The 23790-nt window shown below is 37.1% G+C and overlaps 3 protein-coding genes across 3 annotated transcripts; all 3 read left to right on the top strand.

The window, feature by feature from the left end:
* The first annotated feature begins 226 nt into the window (after positions 1-226).
* Positions 227-2297, top strand: LOC127628450 (torsin-1A-like). Its single transcript, XM_052105197.1, has 5 exons — positions 227-410; positions 593-858; positions 1056-1231; positions 1337-1470; positions 1568-2297. Exons 1-5 carry the CDS (start codon positions 260-262, stop codon positions 1816-1818), a joined length of 978 nt encoding a protein of 325 aa, XP_051961157.1. The 5' UTR covers positions 227-259; the 3' UTR covers positions 1819-2297.
* Positions 2298-4606: 2309 nt separating this feature from the next.
* LOC127628451 (torsin-1A-like) lies at positions 4607-7760 on the top strand. The gene is made up of 5 exons (XM_052105198.1): positions 4607-4837; positions 5012-5277; positions 5476-5651; positions 6508-6641; positions 6788-7760. Exons 1-5 carry the CDS (start codon positions 4687-4689, stop codon positions 7036-7038), a joined length of 978 nt encoding a protein of 325 aa, XP_051961158.1. The 5' UTR covers positions 4607-4686; the 3' UTR covers positions 7039-7760.
* A 2825-nt stretch (positions 7761-10585) lies between these two features.
* Positions 10586-21111, top strand: dnajc16 (DnaJ (Hsp40) homolog, subfamily C, member 16). Its single transcript, XM_052105194.1, is given in 16 exon segments — positions 10586-10719; positions 10851-10917; positions 11240-11570; positions 11994-12178; positions 12268-12372; positions 12461-12619; positions 13479-13609; positions 14178-14268; positions 14270-14353; positions 15102-15110; positions 16078-16263; positions 16965-17041; positions 17125-17205; positions 17286-17375; positions 17489-17659; positions 19849-21111. Coding segments are annotated over 16 exon segments (2310 nt in total). The 3' UTR covers positions 20258-21111.
* Positions 21112-23790: the final 2679 nt, after the last annotated feature.

The following is a 23790-nucleotide window of genomic DNA, read 5'->3' as shown; positions in this document are numbered from 1 at the left end:
TGACATTTTGGGTGAAATGTGTAAAAGAAGTAACCCAACACACTGGGTTAGTTCAGGCCAACAATATATGCTGGGTTGGCAATTGGGTTATTTACCCAGCCATCGTTATATGAATTTATTATTTGTCTAGGGCTAGGCAACTGCTGCTTTAATTTGTTGCTAAGGATAGATGCACACTAACGTCATTCACTGTTGCCTTGCTTTCATTTCCTTGTAGAAACGAAACCGAGACTGATTGAGGCAAGGCAGAAACGCTTCAATGATGAACTTGTCTTGTTTATTAATCGTTTTGTGTCTTTTTTCTCATATAACTTTAACGTCAGGTTTCATGGAAGTGTTAGCTGCTTTTGTAGCTTATACGTATGACGCAATATTTCAAGGGGATGGTTTAAAGCCTTTTGATCCTAAACGTGAGTATAACTGCAAAATAATGCATTTTACACCTATATGTTAACAATAAATAGGGGTTTTGTATTTACGTGAATTGAATAATTACTTTATTAATTTTACAGCTTTCAATGTTGCTGTCAGCCACCAATATGCATCAATAACAATAAACAATATAATTGTATTAAGTCAAAGTTACTTTCAGGTTTGGAGGAAGATCTCAGACGGTCTCTGTATGGGCAGCACATCGCTTCCGAGGTCATACTAAAAGCTGTATCGTCGTTCATGACTGACAGTAATCCCAATAAACCGCTGGTCCTGTCTTTCCATGGGACATCAGGGGTAGGGAAAAATCATGTTGCTAAAATCATCGCAAAAAACATTTACAAAAAAGGAGAAGAGAGCACGCATGTTAGCACATTTATTTCTGAGCTTGATTTCCCACACGACCAGATGACGGACCAGAACAGTGTAAGTAGGCTAAATCATGCCAATTTCATTACATACTAGACTGCTACCTTATTAATCAAGTATAACAACAGATGGCTTTTAATTACTATGGTAACAACAAATAATAACATGCATGAAAACATGCTTGTTGGGCTATTAGCAGACATAGCAGAAGTACAGGGTCATTGCTTTAACTGGGATCTGCATTTTCCACTCAGGCAAAGCTAAAGGAGTGGATTCATAAAAAAGTATCAGGTTTCCCTCGCTCCATGTTCATATTTGATGAAATGGACAAGATGAACCCAAAGATTATCGAAACCATAAAGCCATATCTAGACTACAACCCCCATCTAAATGGAGTGTCATACCGCAATGCAATCTTTATTTTTCTCAGGTGATGCAACCTTATCAGTTTATTATGTTATGTTTGTAATAAATGCTACCTGTTCTTTCTCCTACATGGGTGACCCAGTGCACAATAAGCTCTGTTTATTTATAGTAATGCAGGTGGACAAGTGATCACAGACTTGACTTTGGATTTCTGGAGAAATGGCAAACAAAGAGAAGAAATACGGATAAACAGCAAGGAACTGGAGATGCAGATTGTTCAAAACGTCTTCAATGCTAAAAACAGTATGTATTAAAAGACCAAAAGTGTATTATAATATATTATATTATATTGTATTATTAGTTCTTGCAACAGACACCTTTAATTGGGTCTGTTCTACAGGTGGATTTCAGCACTCCAGCCTCTTGGATCATCATCTGATTGATCATTTTATTCCTTTCCTACCTCTGGAACTGAAGCATGTGCGTCAGTGTGTCCTGTCTGAAATGGCCCACCTGAAAATGACTGAAGACTTTGATCTGGCTGACAAAGTGGCCAGAGACATGCCTTTCTTTCCTTCAGGGGAGAAAATCTTTGCTGTTAAAGGCTGCAAGTCAGTCAGACAGAAGCTGGTGCTTTATGCTGATGATTAGATGAAAGAGACTTGAGATGCACATTTTGTCCACATTGTACTGTTACTGATTAGACTGTCGTTTTCTGCACTTAGCTGACGACATTGAAGTATGATTTGACTTTTGACCTTTTTTACTTATTAATATTTCAGTGTTGAAGAGTTACCTTGCCTAGTCTGGATTTAAAGCGGTGTAATGTCTGTCAAGTTTCACCAAGTGGAATTTGAAGAATAATCGCTGTTTTCAAACCGTTTTCAGAAAACGTCCCCGTCTTTCGTTGGCTGTTTTAAAGGGATATTCTCGCCCCAAACTCAACTGGTCGAGTCAGTGTTGCTGTGTCAAGCTGGCTTGTTTTTGTTTTCTTTTTCGTGCCTTACACATCAATTTTTGTTTTTTAATAGGAAGAACACAACTTATATATGGGTGTTTCTTCAACTTTGAGCACTTTTAGCTCTGTGAATTTCTAGAAAATAAATTTATTTTCTAGAAATTCACAGATATATATATATATATATATATATATATATATATATATATATATATATATATATATACATACACTACTGGTCAAAAGTTTTGAAACACTTTATTCTGAAACACTCTTTGTTATAATTTTTTTTTTCTTCTCATTTTAGAATAATAGTAAAGTCATCAAAACTATGGAATAACTTAAATGGAAATATGGGAATTATGTTGTGAATAAACAAAATCCAAAATAAATCAAAACCGTGTTTTCTTTTAGCATCTTCAAAGTAGCCACATGTACCCTTTTATTATTTTCTCAACCCACTTCTTGAGGATTCACCCTGGGATGCTTTTTACACAGGATTGAAGGAGTTCCCATCTATGTTGGGCACTTATTGGCTGCTTTTTTTATTATTATTTGTCCAAGTCATACATTAAATTTTTTTAAATACAATTTTAGTTTGGTAATGAAATAAATTAATATGTTGGCACAATTATATTTTTGTCTACAAAACTAATTTCAAATATTTAAGCATACACCATCAGATCAAAAGCTTTTTAAGATCATGAGAAACCTTTCAGTCAAGTGTTTCAAAACATTTTGACCGGTAGTGTATAATATACCCTCAATAGTTTATTTAACTTGTCTACCAACAATGTCCAACAATATGTGTACAGGAATCACAGGAGATTTGTAAAACTTTTTTTTACAAATTTTGACAATTTTTGAAAAACTGATAGAAATATTTTCTTATAATTAATATTAATACGTTTTGTTTATTTGACACTTTGTTTATAGTAACTACATTTTAAACATGCAAGAATTTGTATGTTTTTAATGGATTTTACAGTAAATAATGGGAGAATGTTAAATGTCTGGGACAAGGCTAAACCGGTAAAACTGTTACATAAATGGCATTTACAAAGTACACAAAATAATTGATGAAGTTTCACTGTGACCTTTATATATCAAAAAGAGAAACGTTAAAATCTGTCAGTTTTAATTAAAAACAACCCATACTACAGTACATGAAAATGTCTGACTTTGGAGAAACACCCATATGTGTTGGGTTTGGTTTGTTCATTGGTCACATTTCATACTTTGATAATTTTAGCTCTGATAAGTGAATTCTGACATACAAAAATTACAAATGAAATCACTTTTGTTAAACGTTCCATGACTTTCTTGAATACATACTGTAAATTTACCATAATGAAGGTCTTTCTTGAAGAAAGTTTCTCCATGTTTGCCCACAAAACTTGTGTTAGACTAACAAACCCTGGTGTCTTTTAAAAAAAAAACCCTGGGATACTTTGTTTTTCCTCCATGTTATATTACGTTGAAATTGTCGTGGAAAATCTTTGAAGAATCTCTCAGAGTCCAGGGTTCCAGATGTCAAAGAAGTTTATTGTGTCACCAACAAACTTGAGAAAGGTCAGCTGTCCATTCTGAATACACAGTTCCAAGTTCTCAATGATATACCTTTTAGTTATCACTTTTGGACCCATTAATCTCTCATGTTCACTATCTCTGATGAAGCCCACAGATCGTGTCCTTCCACTTGCCACCATTATTGTTCAGGCCTTCTCTTTTTTAACTATTGGTGGAAAGTTCCTCGCCTGTCTCTTTTCAAAAAAGGATTTATTCCTTTCTTTGCATATACATTTTGACTACATTTACATGTATTTACATTTACATTTCATTTGGCAGATGCTTTAATGCAAAGCAATTTACAGTGCACTTATTACAGGGACAATCCCCCCAGAGCAACCTGGAGTTGAGTGCCTTGCTCAAGGACACAATGGTGACTACTTTCCATAGACTGGGCTATGTCATACTTTATGTAAGGGACACGTAGTCTTAATGGTGACTCAATACACCTCTGCCTTCCTTTACAGTGTAATATCACATTGGTTACATTCATTTGTTTTACACACAATATCAATCAATTCTTTTTAGAAAATACACCATCAAATCTACAGTATGAAAAATAAAATACCTCTCTGACGTCTGATTACCACGCCCACTGCATTTGACATTGGTCACCCAGCAACACTAACTTCAATCAAAGTTAAGACTTTACATAACATAATGCAGATGAGAGAATAATTGTAAGTGTTGCTCAAGATCTGCACAGCAATTAAGTTGAAGCCAAAACCCTGTCTTTTTAAGAGTTCTTGTGACCTGACCCAACAGGTGCTGTCCAAATTTAAAGGAATACTTCATCTAAAATTGAAAATTCAAATTTATGCTGAAAGGTGTAGAAAAACATGACTTCATTGTGACTCACCCAACCCTATTGTGTTAAGGTGGTCAAACTACATTCTTGGAAAGCCTGCTAAATGTATATACACATGGAATACACACCTCGCTTTCTTATTTCTATTGAAACGTGAAGATCAGCAGAGAGGAGCAATTTCGTAATGAATTCAGGACATTTGTTTTTGCTTTTTTTCCTATTACCTTGTGTAACAGTTGAGGCAGGATTCTTTGACTTTTTTGAAAGTTATTTTGATGGGTTTAAAGATACAAACAAGACTTATATTGATGATTTACGACATTTCAATTCTAACGGTAAGCAAAAGTGGGTCAATTTTAGCATGTGCTGTAACAAAAGTATTTTGACTCATTATATTTAATCTCTTTTAAATGTGTTACATATGCGCTGTTTGAAATACAGTTGACATTTTGTGTGTCTGTGTGTTTGTTTGTGTGTGTGTTACAAACCTGTGTCAATAATATTGTCAGAACTGAAAAAGGATTTAAGGAAGTTTCTATATGGACAACACATCGCAATGAAAACTATACAGAATGCTTTGTCCTCCTTTATGGAAGATTCAAATCCAAACAAACCACTAGTGCTCTCTTTCCATGGGCCACCAGGAGTGGGAAAGAGTTATGTCACCAAAATCATTGCAAGGAATATTTATAAAAATGGGGAGAAGAGCAAACATGTCCACACATTCAAGGCTGATTACTGGTTCCAACACAAGGATATGACAAGAATTTATCAAGTAAGTCATTGCTGGTGACTGTGATTCCATCAATGGCCATGGCTCCTTAGTTCTGCTCCATGGGTAGGATTGAGCACACTGATCTAGGCTCTTTGAAAACTATTTTTAACTGGGACATTGGGATTGTAATGAATATAAAGAGTTTGAAAGTAGGCTTGCGAAATGCTTAAAATTAATTGGTTCTATGTGTATATGCAGACCCAACTTAGGGAATGGATTCATGGGAATGTGTCAGGCTTTCCCCGCTCCATGTTCATATTTGATGAAGTTAATAAAATGAATCCAGAGCTGATCGACACCATAAAGCCCTTTCTGGAATACAATCATCAATTAGACGGAGTGTCATTCAACAATGCAATCTTCATTTTTATCAGGTGATTCACTCAACTTATGGGTCTGTTCTTACTATTAATCAAATCAATCAACATTCAAATTAGGGATGCACTACATTCTGACTGTTTTTTTATAGTTTAATAATAATGACCAATAACCAACACAGTTGTCATGAATGTAAATATGTGCTTTTATCTATCTATCTATCTATCTATCTATCTATCTATCTATCTATCTATCTATCTATCTATCTATCTATCTATCTATCTGTAACGAACGCTACTCCCCAAGTTCACCCCGCCCCCTCTAGCTCTCACACTCGCTCCCAATCACCGGAGTTTCACCTGCACTGTTCTATTCCCCTATTTATACCCTGCCCTTTCTCCCCACAGTGGTTGGTTATTGTTTAGTTTACCCCTTCGCTTTGCCAGCTCTAGTGTTTCGCTAGCTTTCCCCTGTTTAAACTACTCTCTTGTTTGTCTCTGTATATTCTGATCGCCCGGCTTCGACCTTACGCTTCCCTTTACTACGCTTCTCTGGATTTGCCCCTTTGTTATTCTGATCTCCCGGCTTCGACCTTATGCTCCCCTTCACTACGCTTCTTTGGATTTGCCCCTTTGTACTTTTGCCATTCTGCCAATAAAGCAGTTTTTCCCGACATTGTGACTATCTCTTCTTGTGCGCGTGACACCATCTATCTATCTGTCTGTCTGTCTGTCTGTCCGTCAGTCCATCTATCGTCTGTCTGTCTGTCCGTCCGTCCGTCCTATCACAGATTCTTTAGTCTTTAAACATGAGTCCTGTAACTATTGTTGCTGTGTAATAAAACCAGAGCAGTAAGTGAATACTGTCTCATAAAAGAGTGACCCAGTCCATGATAAAAGAGTTTATTTTTAGTAACTCAGAGATGAGAACAATCAACAAATTGACTCTGGATTTCTGGAAAGAAGGGAGAGATCGAGAAGAGATACAGATGACCAGCAGTGGACTGGAGACTCAAATCTCTCAAAACATCTACAATGACAAGAATGGTATGTAGCTATTACTGTAATATACTGATAAACCCTACATAATATGAAAGGTAATAAAAACATCAGGTTATTTAGATCTGGATATAATATAATATAATAATATTGGTTCTTTCACAAATAATCAATTAATTTGGTCTTTTCCGCAGGTGGATTTTGGCACTCTAGTCTCATAGATCAGCATCTGATTGATCATTTTATTCCTTTCCTACCTCTGGAACTGAAGCATGTGCGTCAGTGTGTCTTGTCTGAAATGGCCCACTTGAACATGACTGAAGACTTTGATCTGGCTGACAAAGTGGCCAGAGACATGCCTTTCTTTCCTCCAGAGGAGAAAATCTTTGCTGTTAAAGGCTGCAAGTCAGTCAGACAGAAGCTGGTGCTTTATGCTGATGATTAGATGAAAGAGACTTGAGATGCACATTTTGTCCACATTGTACCGTTACTGATTAGACTGTCGTTTTATGCACTTAGCTGAACGACATTGAAGCATGATTTGACTTTTGACCTTGTTTTTACATATTACAGTTTTTCTAAATCGCTTTGGCTCAATTCTCGAATTGTAATTATATTTTTTTCAAAACAAAAATTCATATCACTGAAGAATTAGTTTCTTGTATACACCAGATTTGACTTACTTATTCATTTAAGCAAATTCCATGTGTTTTGGCAAATGTGTGCAAAAGAGTAAGTACAATTGTCTACAATTTTCAGTTAGTAGATTCTCAGTGAAATTGTCATACTCTTCACAACTTCTAAACATTCTTTCATCGTTCAGTGAGCCATCACATGCAAAATTATCCATACAGTTATTAACATCTGTCAGACATACATGCATATTCCATAAATATCTATGACATGTGATTTGTGATGTCTGCTAAATATCTGGCCAGACCAACAAGAGTGACAGGATGTCCACCAAGAAGATGGGAACTTGCAGTCTTACAATTTATTGTTTTTTACAGAACAACCGCAGGTTTTTTCATTGCTGCTGTTTTGTTTTATTTTTTGCATGGAAGTCATTTTGTGGCAATTCTCTGTTCATTATATATGAATTTACATGTAAGAAATGTGTAAAAATGGACATGCAAATGTAATTTTTCGGTTTACATGTAACATATTGCAACAAAAATAAATTTACTGTATAATACATACAAATGTGCATATCCTTTTGAAATCAGTTTCTAAAAAGCTCAGTGTGATACACAATAGCATTCAGCTGACATTCTTTATAGTACAGTAAAAATTTGTACAGAACAAACATTTCCAGGGTTGACTGCCATGGTGAAAAATGTGCTAAATATTTTGACCAGTACGGCTCACACAATGACAAAAAAACTTTTCATACTGGTGACACTGGCCAATTTACAGACACAATAACTAGGTTTTGAAGCATGAATTAAATGTTTTGGGTGATATACTACATTTTGCAGACATGCAATAGAGTTGTGAAAAAGCATAAAAGTAATCCACAAGACTCCAGTGGTTAAATCCATGTCTTCTGAAGCGATATAAAAGGTGTGAGTGAGAAACAGAACAATATTTAAGTCCTTTTTTGATCTGTTTCTCACTCACACCTTTTATATCCTTTCTAAATATATGGATTTAAATGCTGGAGTCCTATGGATTACTTTTATGTTTCCTTTATGCGATTTTTGGAGCTTGTTTGTGGTCTGCTGAAGAAAGTAAATCATACACATCTGGGATGGCATGAGGGTGAGTAAATGATGAGAGAATTTTCATTTTTGGGTGAACTATCCCTTTAATATTTCAGTGTTGATGAGTTACCTTGCTTAGTCTGCATTTAAAGCTGATGGGTGTCATTTTTGTACCACTTGTGTCACAAAGTGGAAGTGCAAGAAAAATCACTGTTTTCAAACAGATTTCAGAAAACTTCCTTGACATTCATTGGTTGTGCAAAGAGATAGTCCCGCCCCAAACATACATAATTTGTCAAGTCAGTGTTGCCGTTAAGCTGGCTTGTTCATCCCCTTTTTTTATGTCATTCTTTTAATTTTTAAAGAAAGAACACACACATATAATCAGTGTTGGGGAGTAACAGAATACATGTAACAGGATTACCTATTTAAAATACAAAATATGATTTGTATTACTGAATACTGTATTCCACTACTGACACAGTTTAAATCATTGGTAATTATAATACAGTTACATTCAAAAAGTATTTTGATTACTGAAGAGATTACTTTGTATTTTATTGTCATTTGTTTCATTTAATATTTAATCCTTTCAGATGGAAAACATTTATACATATAAATGATGCGATCCAAAGTGCATTTGAATAGCAGTGAAACACTTTCTTATGATGTGTTACATTCATACGAGCAGACAGAGAAGTACGTTTGAAGTAAGTTTGGAGCAGAAGAAATAGAAATAAACATTGTGTAAATTGTCAGCTTTACGCTAAGCTAAAATGCTATTTCTAGCCATTTTACATGCACATGTTATCAGACACGATCACATTTATTTATCAAGAAAATTCACATTGGATCATAATTTCTTTTCTCTAGTAAGACCTTTTATATTAGGGCAAAAATCATATTTTTGATAATAATTTTTGTATTGTTTTCCTGTAAAAAAATATATCTGAAAATCCTTAAAAACAAGATAAATTTGATTGATCTTGTTTGAGAAGCAACGCTGCATAAGATATTTGGGTTTTTCAGAGAATGTATTTTTAACATGTGTATTTTGTCTTACTGTACTGGCGAGTTTTTATAGTCAAAACAAGTGAAAAAAAATCTACCAGTGCTGAAGTAATCCAAAGTATTTAGAATACTGATCTTGAGTATTTTAACGGAATACATTACAAATGACATTTTACAGCATGTAATCTGTATTCTGTAGTGGAATACATATCAAAAGTAACCCTCCCAACCCTGTATATATGTATATATATGTATATACGTGTATGATTTTTTTTCTGAGATTCACTTAGAGATATAGGTAGAGGGAGGGAGAAAGAAAGAGAGGGAACGAGAGAGAGAGAGAGAGAGAGAGAGAGAGAGAGAGAGAGAGAGAGAGAGAGAGAGAGATTGTCTGAGGATGTTTTGTGTTGCTTAGACAGCAGTGATGTGGCTGTGAATCTCCGCTAATATTAATGCGCCTGAGTTATGGTTAATGAACGTCACACTGAGATGGATGGATGAATTACTGTCACCATTTGTTGGGGTATATATCCATGTTTTATTCCCTTTCATCTCGTTTTTATTTCCGGAACCGTGATAGAAGCATTAGCTAGGCTGGCTATCATGCTAGCTAATGATGTTTTACGTCCGTCACGTGTCGTTTGCACTGCATTTCCTGCTATGTTGTTGCATTCAATGCTCATTTTATTGTTCATTTTCTCTTGGTATTGATTACACTTTGTTTTCTTTAATAACCTAAACGCTGACAAGCATGCTTCACTGACAATAAAACTACAGCAAATTGCATGACTCTTATTTCATTTGCAGTGTTATTTTCTATATATTTTATTTTATTGGGAACTATTAACTTTACCAACCATGACAGCTGTCAGAACATATTGAGGACCAGACGTGAAATAAAAATAGGCTGATAAATATTTATACGTTATATATATATACATTTATTTTCTATTTAATAATATATTATATATATATATATATATATATATATATATATATATATATATATATATATATAAAATAAAATAAATGTGAAAAAGTTAATAAAATAAATGTAAATCATTAAATATATAGTGTTAAATATTTAATCATGATTGCATATTTAACACTTTATATTATTTACTTTTTTCACATTTATTTATTCATTTGTTTAGTTTTTACTAAAAATATGTCATGCCTTCTCCATAATAACCTCTCTCATTGTTTTGGTTCTTCAGTCTCCAGGCAGCAGAACTCATGGTCATGATGAGGATGGTGTTGGCATCGCTTTCCGTGTTGATGGTGTGCGTGCTACTAATGGATGCAACGGTGGCAAGCACTACAGAACTGGATCCGTATCAGGTTCTTGGTGTCACCAGAAGCGCAAGCCAAGCGGAAATCAAGAAGGTGTACAAACGCCTGGCCAAAGAATGGTGAGAATGACTCTTTTTTTTTTATATAATTGATTGTAATGGCGCAACATTCGGCCATTGACCTGGAAACAGGATGCTTAAATTAGAACAGTATACCATCACCGCATATCATCTTTCTTGTCTTCTGCCAGGCATCCTGATAAAAACAAAAATCCAGAAGCAGAAGACATGTTCATCAAGATTACCAAATCTTATGAGGTAATACAGCTTATATCCCTTCTGAAAATAACATCTTAGGTGGGTTTGCTGGTCTTAGCTGGTTTGGCTTGTCTTCCAGCCTGGCCAAGTTGGCACTTAGCTGGTTTAGCTGGTATGCCAGTTGGTCTTCCAACCTGATCTGATGACAAGTGCCCAAAACCTGTATAAAAACAGACCAGCCCGTCTAGTGGAAACCAGCTTGTTGGCCAGGTAAGACCAGCAAACCGTCTTGGGCTGGTTTAAACTGAACATGCTGCGTTATCTGAAAGCCCTTCACGTGTGTCAGAAATGAAGCTGATCCTTTCTTGACCTTACTCCATAGATCTTATCAAATGAGGAGAAGAGAGCCACCTACGATCGCTATGGACAAATGGATAGCACTCATCCCTATAGTCACAGCCACCGTGGGTTCCGGCACTTTCACGACAACTTCTTCTTTGACGAATCGTTCTTCAACTTTCCCTTCAATGATAAGGGTGGCCGGGACTTTGCCGACAGCAAATACACATTGCACTTCAACCAGTATGTGAATGAAGTGGTGCCTGACAGCTTCCGGAGGCCTTACTTGATCAAGATCACCTCGGACTGGTGCTTCAGCTGCATCCATATCGAACCTGTCTGGAAAGAAGCTGTGCAGGAATTGGAACCGCTAGGTAAGATATTGTGATGAAGTAACGGTTTAGGATGGGTCACTATGATCAAACAACTGAGGTTTTTATCTGGATTATTTTCTACTAAATATATTTAGTGCTTAATATATTTGGTGCTTTAATTAGCGTGCTGTGCTTCAGCTGTTAGACAGTTTGCATGGTAAACCCTCTCTGAAAATGTACATAAAAATACAGGTCTTCTTTAAGACCTATCTTGTTTTTCGGGCAACTCTTTGCCTGGTCGCTTTAGAAAATGTGTGGTTTTGCACATCCTTAGTTTGGTAGCATTACTAACTTTGCTTGTCGTATACCATTTAATGACCAAACTTTTATCGAGTTTAAAACGTTTTTCTGGTCTGAGTTGCTTTCAAAGAAGTTTGTAAAGTTGACTACTCCAAGTTAAGGTTATTTTTCTACCATCTCTAGGGATTGGAATTGGTGTGGTTGATGTTGGTTACGAGCGCCGTTTAGCTAATCACTTGGGTGCACATCAAACTCCATCCATTCTTGGTGTCGTCAATAGCAAAGTGACGTTTTTCCACTATGCTGTTGTAAAGGAGCACCTGATGCAGTTTGTGGAAGACTTGTTGCCACAGAGACTGGTCGAAAAGGTTAGCGAATATCATAACGAGTCTCTTTGAATTAATGTTCAGGTTTCTTCTGCCATGGTCTCAAACTTCTTATCCACTGACTTTCTTAGGTAACAGACAAGAACAACCCAGAGTTTCTGAAGAGTTGGCATGAGCTGAACAAGCCACATGTTCTCCTGTTTGACCAAGTGCCTTCAGTTCCTCTACTTTATAAGGTAGCGTTGGTTAGTAACAAGCTAGATTGACTTTTTCCTTACAATAAATCAGTGGCTGATTGATAGTTTTTTCATTTCTTTCCAATAGCTGACGGCATTTGCTTATAAGGATTATGTGCACTTTGGGTATGTGGATCAGGGCCTTTCTGAAACCACCGATCTGCTCAGAAAATTCAACATAAACACTTATGCGCCAACCATGCTTGTCTTCAAAGAGGATGTAGAGAAGCCTGCAGACATTATACAGGTAGACCTATTCCCTTGATTATTATAGATTGGAAAAGAATAAACTTAAAGTCTATTAAAGGTTGAAGGTATAGGACAGGACACTTAACGGCAAGTAGGACATGTTCCTGCATCAACATCCTTGTTGGTCCTGAAAATATTTTTTTAACAATCTATCATTCACAGCTGATTTGAGCGGTATTCAATGGTTAAAAGAATTGTTTACCCAAAAATGTACATTCTCTTATCATTTACTCACCCTCATGCCATTCCAGATGTGTATGACTTACTTTTCGATGCATAACACAAATGAAAATCTTTAGAATAATAGCTCATCTCTGTCAGACCATACCATGCAAGTGAATGGTGACCAAAAGTTTAAAGCTCCAAAAAGCACATAAAGGAGCATAAAAAGAATCCATAAGACTCAGTGGTTTAAAACATGTCTTCTCTAGATGGCGCTAGGAAGTGTAATCAAGCTAGAAATCATGATCACCAATGAGATTGCTGATGTCAAGATTTATAGTGAAAAAGGAGTTATGTTTTGGTCTATTCTCACCGAAAAACCAATTTAATCAATTCAGAAGACATTAATTAAACCAATGCAGTCGTATGGATTACTTTTATGCTGCCTTTATGTGCTTTTTGGAGCTTTACACTTTTGGTCACCATTCACTTGCATGATTGACCTACAAAGCTGAGATATTCTTCTAAAAATCTTCATTTGTTTTCTGCAGAAGAAAGAAAAACATACACATCTGGGATGACATGAGGGTGAGTAAATCATGAGAGAATTTTCATTTTTGGGTGAACTATTCCTTTAAGAATAGGGTGGGGTTAGGGATTACTTTAACTTTTTTGTTTGCTATTTGCTCCCTCAGGCCAAAGGGATGAAGAAACAGATAATAGATGAGTTCATCTCCAACAACAAGTTCCTTCTAGCCCCTCGTCTAGTGAACCAGAAGCTATTTGATGAGCTTTGTCCTGTCAAACAGTTCCATCGACGCAGGAAGTAAGATCTATTGGAGAATTTACCTTTTTGTAGAGTTAAAGGAATAGTTCACCCAAAAATGAAAATCCTGCCATCATTTACACACCCTCATGTTGTCTCAAACCCATTTGACTTTCTTTCTTGGGAAAAAAGGAGAACATTTGAAGAATTGTACTGGTCAGAATTTTGAAGCAATCCTGAATGGGGACTGAGGCTCTCAAACATCAATAAGTTCGCAAAAGCACCATACTGTAAAAATAGTCCATACGACTCATCTACTGTATTTCAAGTCATTGAAGATATCCAATAGCTTTGTTTAAGGAACAGATTGAAATTTTTAGTTGTATGGACTATGTCTTTTATACTTTTATGGTACTTTTACTTTCTTTTTACGTTTACATGGAAAATCATTACCAGTACAAAAATTTCTCCTTTTGTTTTCAACAGAAGAATGGAGGTCATATGGGTTTGGAACAGCATGAGGGTGAGTAAATAATGGCAGAAATATCATTTTTGGGGGAACTATCCCTTAAGATGTTGCAACAGGTTGAAGATTCTCTCTCAAAGGTCTGCTATGTCTTTTTCCCAGATTTTGTGTTATGCTCATTACTGGTGAAGAAGAGTCCTTTGCCACAGGAAATGAAGCCTTCCTCTCTCTAGCCTCTGCTAACACCAATGAGCGTGCTCCGGTTTGCATATGTCTACCAGCGACATCAGCGACCACTATGTGACATTCTCCTAAAAAACAAAGACGGTGCACCACAGGTAGACATTATATAGAGAATTCTTAAATAATTTTCTAACCCTCAAGTCGTTCCAAACCAATATGATTTGCTTTCTTCTCTGGAACACAAACTAACTTTGCAGAATGTCCGAAGTGCTCTTTTTTCATAATAGAGACTGGGCTGTCAAGCTCCAAAAATAATGCAAAAATCACCGTAGACATACTATAAAAGTAAGAGTTTTCTGAATCCATATGTTAGGAAATGACAACAATTTACATTGGTATTCACTAAAAATCTTCCGCTATGTTTATTTTAGCTTTTAAATCTTATTAATTTAATATATGGTGCATCAAAATATATCATGAGAATCAATGATGAATTGAGCCTGAGCACACATTTGAGAGCTAATTTTTGCAAATAATGAGATAAATAGCATGGACCATTTTTATTGTGCCCCAGTCCTACGAGTCCTTATAAGACAGGGCAGTTTTGTATTCCCCCGCAATAGTTTGCATTTCTTCACGATAAGTTTTGCGTTCCCTCACAATAAATTAACTTAATTAAATTAACCGTGTTCTAACCATGATATTTGGAGGGAAACCATAGTAATATTACAGGAAAACGATAACTAATGTAATAAAAATTATATTGTGTGGATAAATATTTGTAGTAAAACCAGAGTAACCACAAGATTAACCATGGTTAATCTATAGTAAAACCATCGTTACTATATACTGTAGATACAATATACTGCATTAAAACCATGGTTTTGCCAAAAATATTGTTAGCCTACAACAGCCATACTAACAACAATATTACTATAGTAAAACCATGGTTTCCACCAAAAACATTGTTAGCCTACAACAGCCATTGTAACAAAAATATCATTATAGTAAAACCATGGTTTCCACCAAAAACATTGTTAGCCTGCAACAGCTATATTAATAACAATATTACTATAGTAAAACCATGGTTTCCACCAAAAACATTGTTTGCCTACAGCAGCCGTAGTAACAACAATATTACTATAGTAAAACCATGGTTTCCACCAAAAATAAAGACAATACAAAAAATTGTTAATTTATTCTGTGTGAACACAAAACTATATTTTTAAGTAGTATTTAGTAGTGCCATGTTTTTGGCAGACACCATGGCTTTACTATAGTAATTCTTTAGTAACTGTAAGTGTAGTAACATGTTTATACTATACTGCAATAGTAATATTGTAGTAACTGTGAAAAGTAACACAGTATGCTGTATCCATCTAGTGACCATGGTTTTACTATAGATTAATCATGGTTAATCTTGTGGATAAAACCATAGTAACTACAAAATTATGATTTTTTTTATTATCATTGTTTTTGTTTTCCTGTTTTATTACTATGTATTCACTACAAATGTCATGGTTAAAATGTGGTTACTCTAGTCTAGTAAAACCATGGTAAATATATTGCTAAGTAACACAAACCATTGCAAGGGCACGCAAAACTAATTGCAAGGGAATGCAAACTATTGCAAATGCATGCAAAACTAAATCAATTCCCACCCTGACCTTGATGGATCCATATTGTACTGTTCTCCTTATGAAAAAGAGCACTTTAAAACACTTAAGATATTCTGCAAAATATCTTTCATTCAAGAGAAAATGTCAAAGGTTTTGCAAGGCATTAGTGTAAGTAAATGATCCTTTAATGTACATTCACAGTTTTTATGTAGTAGTTACACACTGAATTGAGCATACAGCTTACAGTTTTGTGTATTGAGCAGGTGGTGATTTTGGAGAGGCGTAACAGTGCTGGTAAAGTCCTGTATAAGCCAGTGCTGGGAGGATGGAATGGCAGTAAGGAAGACAAACACAAGCTCTTGGAGGAACTAGAAAGACTGCAGAAAGATCCATCTATCCTCAACTATGATGCCATCCTGCCCAAGCTCAACAATGAATTCGCCTCGGTGAGTCCCTCAGGGTTTGCTTTTCATAGAGTGGCTTTAAATGAGAAATTAGCACTGACCTATATACGCTTCTCAATAGAGTTATGTAGAACTAGGGCTGAGAGATATTGTAAAAAAAAAAAAGAAATCATTGTTTTTCTGCTTTTCGAAGATATTGAAGATATATCTTGGTATGTAGAGTATGTATACACATACTCTACATAACAGCCGTTTTTGCAAAGTACGGTCAATATTTTTAAATGTAAGTAGTGGTCGACCGATATGGGTTTTTCCATTTTTGCCAGTACTGAAATTTAGAGAGCTGGATATCTGATGGCCAATATAAATAATACAACTTCACAACTCAGATATGCACAACATTTCTTAAGTGAAACAAACACTTTTTTTATGCAATATTTACTTAACTTAAAAAAATGACCTTGAAAATAGAAAGTGTGGCGTATCCATTGACAAATCTATTGATAGATTTTAGAACTGACACAAGGGAAATGTTACACGTATGTGAACCAATTCGATAATCGAAAAATGGCCAAACATTGGCTGATATATCACTAAATGTAAGTACAGTAAACATCTCGTACAAAATAATGGTCCCACGCCCCCCAAAAAATGGGATTAAATAGTGTTATGTGCATTTGCTGTGTGTAAATTACTAGCATTGTTTTGAGGCAACTAAATTGAGAACATTTTTCCAATTGTAGATGTTTTTAATCAGATGGATTAACACAGCATATGACTACTTGTCTCAAATTATTGATGATCTTCTTCACAATAACTGGTAAGGTAATAAAATAGCAATTGTATTTACAATATTTGAAAATTTTACATTCTATGTCAAATGTAATTTTCTGTCTTCTGCAGGCGTGAGATTATGCCCCTTTTGTCTTTGATATTCTCTGCGCTCTTCATTTTATTTGGCACTGTAATAATCCAGGCTTTCAGGTTAGTTTTATTCAGTTTGTAATGCTAATAATTCTTTTGGCAATGCAAAGACTTTCACGAACTGCTGTTTCTGATTTCAGTGATTCAAGTGAGGAAAAACAGCCCAAACCAAAAGTAAAAGAGTCATCCAAGAGCGAGAATGGATCACCAAGCACCTCTAACACATCCAGGTCTTTCCTCAGTATTCCTTGTCTAAATCATTACAAATATTCCACAAAGACTTCACATATTTATGTTCTGTACTGTACCGATGAACAGTAAGATCATAATCTTTTTTCAACAGTCGCCCACCGAGGAAGAGCTTTGTGGAAGTGACAGAGTTGACTGATATCACATACACCAGTAATCTGGTGAAGCTGAGGCCGGGTCATATCAACGTTGTCCTGGTTCTCACTGACGCAACCAAGAACATCCTGCTTAGCAAGTTTGCCAAAGAGGTTTATTCATTCACTGGGTGAGTCCTCATGTGTCATGTTACTGCCATGTTTTCAAGTGATGCTGTGAAAAAAGACTCTTACATACATATTTTAAAAACAATTTCACAGGTTATTAATGTAAATATGTCATTTTTACTGTTCAAAACATGAAGCAAAGCTCTTTTTTTCCTTCATAAAAAGACAACATGAAGCAAAACTTTTTTAAATGTGTAAAAATGTAATAAAAGTTTAAAGGCTTGTTGCTAGTCCAGGGCCAAGTTCCAAAGACTTGACCAAGGACTGTGAAGATATATTTTCATATCAATAATAATATATAGCCCTATATATGCAATAATTATATAATCAAAATACTATGTCTCCATAAATCAGATTCATTCATGTAGAAAAGTAATGCGGAAGCACCACTGGTGAAAAATAAAAAGAACTAGATAGGTACATTTCCTGAAGAAAATGTGAGTGGTGCTTGCCGTGGCAAAACTCGTCAAATAGCATGCTTGAAAAGAACAAAAATTATGGTCATAAATAGATCAACCCAGAAGTCTGTACGATTTTCTGGTGCAGAAATATGTGATTTGTTACTAGGTTGCTAGGGTAAGCCCATGTGGTTGCTATGCAGTTAGCAAGGTAATACAATACATGGCTCCTTTTCATCCTGAGTGAAATAAGTCAACCCGGAAGTCTGTACTGTTTTCTGGTGCAGAGATATGTTATTTGTTACTGGGTTGCTAGGGTAACCCCATCTGGTTGCTAGGAAGTTTCCATAGTGATACTAATGAAGTCTCCTTGCCATCCTGGTTGAAATAAATCAACCCAGAAGTCTGTACGATTTTCTGGTGCAGAAATATGTGATTTGTTACTCGGTTGCTAGGGTACTGTGTAGTTGCTAGGGAGTGGCTTGGCAGCTGCCAATCATGAAATTCCAAAGGCTGCTTGTCAGTATGAATGATGTAAACCAACTCCCATGCCTCTGTGACATTCAGAATGGAAGATATCCCTCTATGGATTTTGGTTGCTAAGGTGCTCGACAATGGTTGCTAGGGTGGGGCTAGGAAGTGTTGAGGTGATTCATGATTGGCTGTTTGCTGCCCCGAGTCAAACGAGACCACCCTTGTGTTTGTATGACACTTCCATCCGGAGATATCCCTTTGATCTCTTTCATTAGAAGTCTATGGGACTTGTTGCTAAGGTGCTCTAAATGGTTGCTAGGGCGTGGCTTGATAGCTTTGCAATGATCCTGAGAGACTGATTGGTCGTCTGAGTAAAATGAGGCAGGCCCCTTGTCTCTATGACACTGTGATCCAGAGCTATGTTTAATAAAAAATCCCTATTTCATGGGCCGTCCTACACCATTGTAAGTCAATGGGGGCAACTTTGGGCAGCTCCTGCCCCCCAGGGGTGCAACTTTTACCCCATATTGAGGTTTGCTCTTACAGAGCCTGCCAGCCTCTTCAAATGTGGCAAATCACACGTTTCTGCGAAATCCTCGCTCGGAGCTGTGAAGCGTCAAAATTTGTCTCAATGTTAAGTCTATGGGATTTTTCGGCCGCTTTTTTGCCCCTGGGGCAAATACCGTACCCCCGATCGCTTATAAAAGTCATAGCACACGTGTCCTCAATAGGCCGTTCGATTTGACACCTCATTCGTGGGTCTACGCCAAACGGTGCGGGACGAGTTAGGTGCCGAAGTTTTGTACGGAGATAGATGTGAGATTACAATAGTGATGCTTTGCAAGCACCACTAATAATAATAATGTTCCTCCGCAAGCAACTTGCAATTTTCTGTTTCAACCACAGATGGCGATAGAGAGCCCAGAATTCTGCAGTCTACTTTTAAAGTTTAACAGTAACATTTCAGAATTTGAAGAGTGAAGCAGTGGTCACTCACTCTATAATGAATAAATCACAAATAAATAATATTATATTCAGAATGTTAAAATATACTGTCTACTCGCTTTCCTTAAAGCTTGGATGTTTGGATGCGTTTGAATGGGATCGAATGGAGCACAAAGTGTAATGTGACTGTGTCTTAACAGTTGCAATACAACTAGGATTTCATGATGTATTGCAGTGTTTTGAATTGTGACATATGTATCGCGACCTGTATCATATCGTGAGGCAGTTAACGATACCCAGCCTTTCCTGATAATCTCTTCCTCTGCCTAATTTCAGTTTCACATGCATAAACAAACTTTTTCTTTAACTCATAGGAGTTTGACACTCCACTTCTCCTTCCTAAATGTGGATAAACACAACGAATGGATGGCAGCCGTGCTTGAGTACGCCCAGGACGCCATGCAGATCGACACGGACGAAGACGATTTGGCCAGCCGCAAAGTAGACTACACAGGCTACGTCCTGGCCCTCAATGGCCACAAGAAATACCTGTGTCTTTTCAAGCCAGTCTACACAGGTGAAGACCTGGAAAGCAAACTGGAGGAGGAAGGAGGAGGTTCGAGGTCCAGAAAGGGCATGATGCGGTCTCGGTCCACAACTCTTCAGATCCACCACAAACTGGACCGACTCGGGCTTTGGATGGAGCGACTACTGGAAGGGACGCTGCCCAGGTACTACGTCCCAGCCTGGCCTGGTCTGGACAAGATAACAGTCAATAAATAGAGTATGATGGGAGCTGAAATGCATTTGCTAGAGTCAATAACACCTCTGGTTTAATTTGAAGCACTGAAGACCTCTTGATGCACAGCCAGGCGTGATGCTGCACAAAGTGCAGCTGTACTTTATATGTTCTTAAGTCGAATATACGTAATAAGACTTTGCAAAAGGCCTCTCTGTGGAAGGGTTACATTTACATAAACATTTTGCAGACACTTTCATCTAGGGGTGCATTCCCCAAAAGCATCGTTAGCCAACTAAGGTTGCAAGTTCCTTCATTACCAACATAGTTTTTTGTAATTTTGTGTCTCCCGAAACTGTAGTTCCAACGAATATTCGCAAACAGCATCACACAGTTGTGTGGTTGGAACCACACCTCTCCACCTGTTATCAAACAAGGTTCCTTTCAGAGAACACAGCACATGTGTTTGTTAACGCATAAGTGCCGTTTATATGTTTTTGAAAAGTGCGCATGTGCTCAAGTGCGTCGGGGGATCCCTGAAGTCTGATGTAGAGGGAAATCCTACTATTGCAATGCAATGCATCTGTAGCATTACACAGTGCATGCCGCTTTCATGTCTTCTACAGCTTTCTCACATTAAACGTCTTTCTGGTGTACGTCTAAATGAGCTATTATCATTTGAGAATTGCGGAAATTATTACTCCACCCCCTGCGTAACTTATACTGTTGAACCGACATGGTTCAAACAATGGATGTGTGTAATAGTTACTACAGTTTCGGGAAACAGTCTAGTTAATTTCTCCAACGATGCATCGTACTATAGTAGTTAAGCAGTGAGTTACGTTGTTGTACGGGAAACACACCTCAGAGCGACTTTAGCCCAAAGTATACTTTGGTTTCCCGCATGCTGCTACGTATCACGCAGTTAATATAATGCAAATTTTGTACAATCCACGTGCAACTCGGTTGTTCTAGACACAAGTATAGTCTGCGTCTGTGGGCATGATTCATACTAGCGGCTGCCATTAATTGTACTAAAGAGAATCGCAAAGCAATCGTGCGCATGCGCCAAATGCATCTGAATGGGGTTGCGTTCAGAAGTGTGTACTTTGAACGGCTGAGCACTCGACTGTGATGTTGAGCGCTCAGCAGTTATGTCGAACACTCAGATGTAACATCAATTGGAAAAACAAAGTATACCCAGCTTTAGAGTGCATTGAAGCTCAGTTTGTGCATTCCATGGGATTCATACCCATGACCTTGCTTTTGCTAACATGCTGTGCTACCTGTTAAGCTAAAGGAACGTGCTCTCCACATATTATTGTCATCTTTACTTAAAAAGATTTGTGGAAGGAAGAATAACCAATTCCACAAATGTAATGCCGTTTGAAGTACTTGAACCGATGCGGACATTGTTAATGACTTGATAGAACATTTTATGTCATCCAACTGCAGTACTGTTAGCCAATTTAGCTGCTGTAATGGAGGCCTTTACAGTCAGTTTGGGTCTTCATTATTTATTTCAAAAGGCTGTTGGTTGAGGCTGAGTATATTAAAAAAGCTAGCCTAGCTTTCAGTTTCATATCTTTTGCTTTAATAATCTTTTCGTTCTACAAGGATTGCAACATGCTGCTAGTTCTAAAATAGCCTTCAAAATGTAGCATAACTTGATCACTGTAGAAACATTTGCTCTAACATGTTTAGTCGTAACTATGTTTACTCATAACTATGCTGTGATTTTTTTCCTTTCACAAATATAATTTACTTAATTTAAGCCCTCTATTAGGGCTGCACAATTATAAATAATCGAGATTTCAGTTACAGCTGCCATGGTGAACTAATCATGAAAAGTGTCAGTTATAGCAGTTAATGTTGGTCTACTCAATTTTCAATTCAATGTGTGTGTTTGTTATGGTTGAGCATTGTAACCAATCAGAAATAATTTGTCCACTTCTGTGTATACTTTATTCAAAATTTGAATAACAGTTTTGTGAAGTTGGCATAGTCTTCATTTACTGAGAAAACAGCTATAAAGTAATTCAGAAATACTTCTTAACTTGTTTTGTAAATTGTATTAATTGAAATTGTTACCAATTACAATATCAAGGGAAATAATTGACAATTAAGATTTTTGTCTGCCCCTATGAAGAAGTTACACTATTATATGTGCTCATTTAATCGATGATTAAATGGATTGACATTTAATCAATTTGTTAGTCTTTAAGAACTATTTATGATTAGCTAACCTTTGAAAACACTATATATATATCATTTTAATAAATTAAATATTTTGCTCTTTGTGGAACATAGTTCGTCATCTTAATTTTCAAGAATTTATACTGATATACAGTGCATCCGGAAAGTATTCACAGCGCTTAATGACAGCGTGAAAAAAGTTTGTTTGAAATCTTTGCAAATTTATTAAAAACAAAAAAATCACATGTACATAAGTATTCACAGCCTTTGCCATGACACTCAAAATTGAGCTCAGGTGCATCCTGTTTCCACTGATCATCCTTGAGATGTTTCTACAACTTGATTGGAGTCCACCTGTGGTAAATTCAGTTGATTGGACATGATTTGGAAAGGCACACACCTGTCTATATAAGGTCCCACAATTAACAGTGCATGTCAGAGCACAAACCAAGCAATGATTTGTCTGTAGACCTCCGAGACAGGATTGTATCGAGGCACAGATCTGGGGAAGGTCCCAGAAACATTTCTGCAGCATTGAAGGTCCCAGAAACATTTCTGCAGCATTGAAGGTCCCAGGAAACATTTCTGCAGCATTGAAGGTCCCAATGAGCACAGTGGCCTCCATCATCCGTAAATGGAAGAAGTTTGGAACCACCAGGACTCTTCATGAGCTGGCCACCTGGCCAAACTTAGCAATCGGGGGAGAAGGGCCTTAGTCAGGGAGGTGACCAAGAACCCGATGGTCACTCTGACAGAGCTCCAGCGTTTCTTAGTGGAGAGAGGAGAACCTTCCAGAAGAACAACCATCTCTGCAGCACTGCACCAATCAGGCCTGTATGGTTGAGTGGCCAGACGGAAGCCACTCCTCAGTAAAAGGCACATGACAGCCCGCCTGGCGTTTGCCAAAAGGCACCTGAAGGACTCTCAGACCATGAGAAACAAAATTCTCTTGTCTGATGAAACAAAGATTGAACTCTTTGGCCTGAATGGCAAGCATCATGTCTGGAGGAAACCTCATCACCTGGCCAATACCATCCCTACTGTGAAGCATGGTGGTGGCAGCATCATGCTGTAGGGATGTTTTTCAGCGGCAGGAACTGGGAGACTATACAGAATCGAGGGAAAGATGAATGCAGCAATGTACAGAGACATCCTTGATGAAAACCTGCTCCAGAGCACTCTGGACCTCAGACTGGGGAGAAGGTTCATCTTCCAACAGGACAATGACTCTAAGCACACAGCCAAGATAACAAAGGAGTGGCTACGGGACAACTCTGTGGATGTCCTTGAGTGGCCCAGCCAGAGCCCAGACTTGAACCCAATTGAACATCTCTGGAGAGATCAGAAAATGGCTGTGCACCAACGCTCCCCATCCAACCTG

This window comes from Xyrauchen texanus, chromosome 35 (assembly GCF_025860055.1).
Source record: "Xyrauchen texanus isolate HMW12.3.18 chromosome 35, RBS_HiC_50CHRs, whole genome shotgun sequence".
In the NCBI taxonomy this organism is placed as follows: Eukaryota; Metazoa; Chordata; class Actinopteri; order Cypriniformes; family Catostomidae; genus Xyrauchen; species Xyrauchen texanus.
The sequence above is the reverse complement of the archived record's forward strand: the minus strand, read 5'-3'. Positions and strand labels throughout refer to the sequence as shown.

Bases quoted from the DNA above. Each gene is read 5' to 3' on its own strand.
- LOC127628450 (XM_052105197.1), top strand. From the start codon at position 260: ATGATGAACTTGTCTTGTTTATTAATCGTTTTGTGTCTTTTTTCTCAT. The intron at 411-592 runs GTGAGTATAACT...AGTTACTTTCAG, and splicing joins AAAGCCTTTTGATCCTAAAC to GTTTGGAGGAAGATCTCAGA. The intron at 859-1,055 runs GTAAGTAGGCTA...TTTTCCACTCAG, and splicing joins AGATGACGGACCAGAACAGT to GCAAAGCTAAAGGAGTGGAT.
- LOC127628451 (XM_052105198.1), top strand. From the start codon at position 4,687: ATGAATTCAGGACATTTGTTTTTGCTTTTTTTCCTATTACCTTGTGTA. The intron at 5,652-6,507 runs GTGATTCACTCA...GTTTATTTTTAG, and splicing joins GCAATCTTCATTTTTATCAG to TAACTCAGAGATGAGAACAA. The intron at 6,642-6,787 runs GTATGTAGCTAT...TCTTTTCCGCAG, and splicing joins CATCTACAATGACAAGAATG to GTGGATTTTGGCACTCTAGT.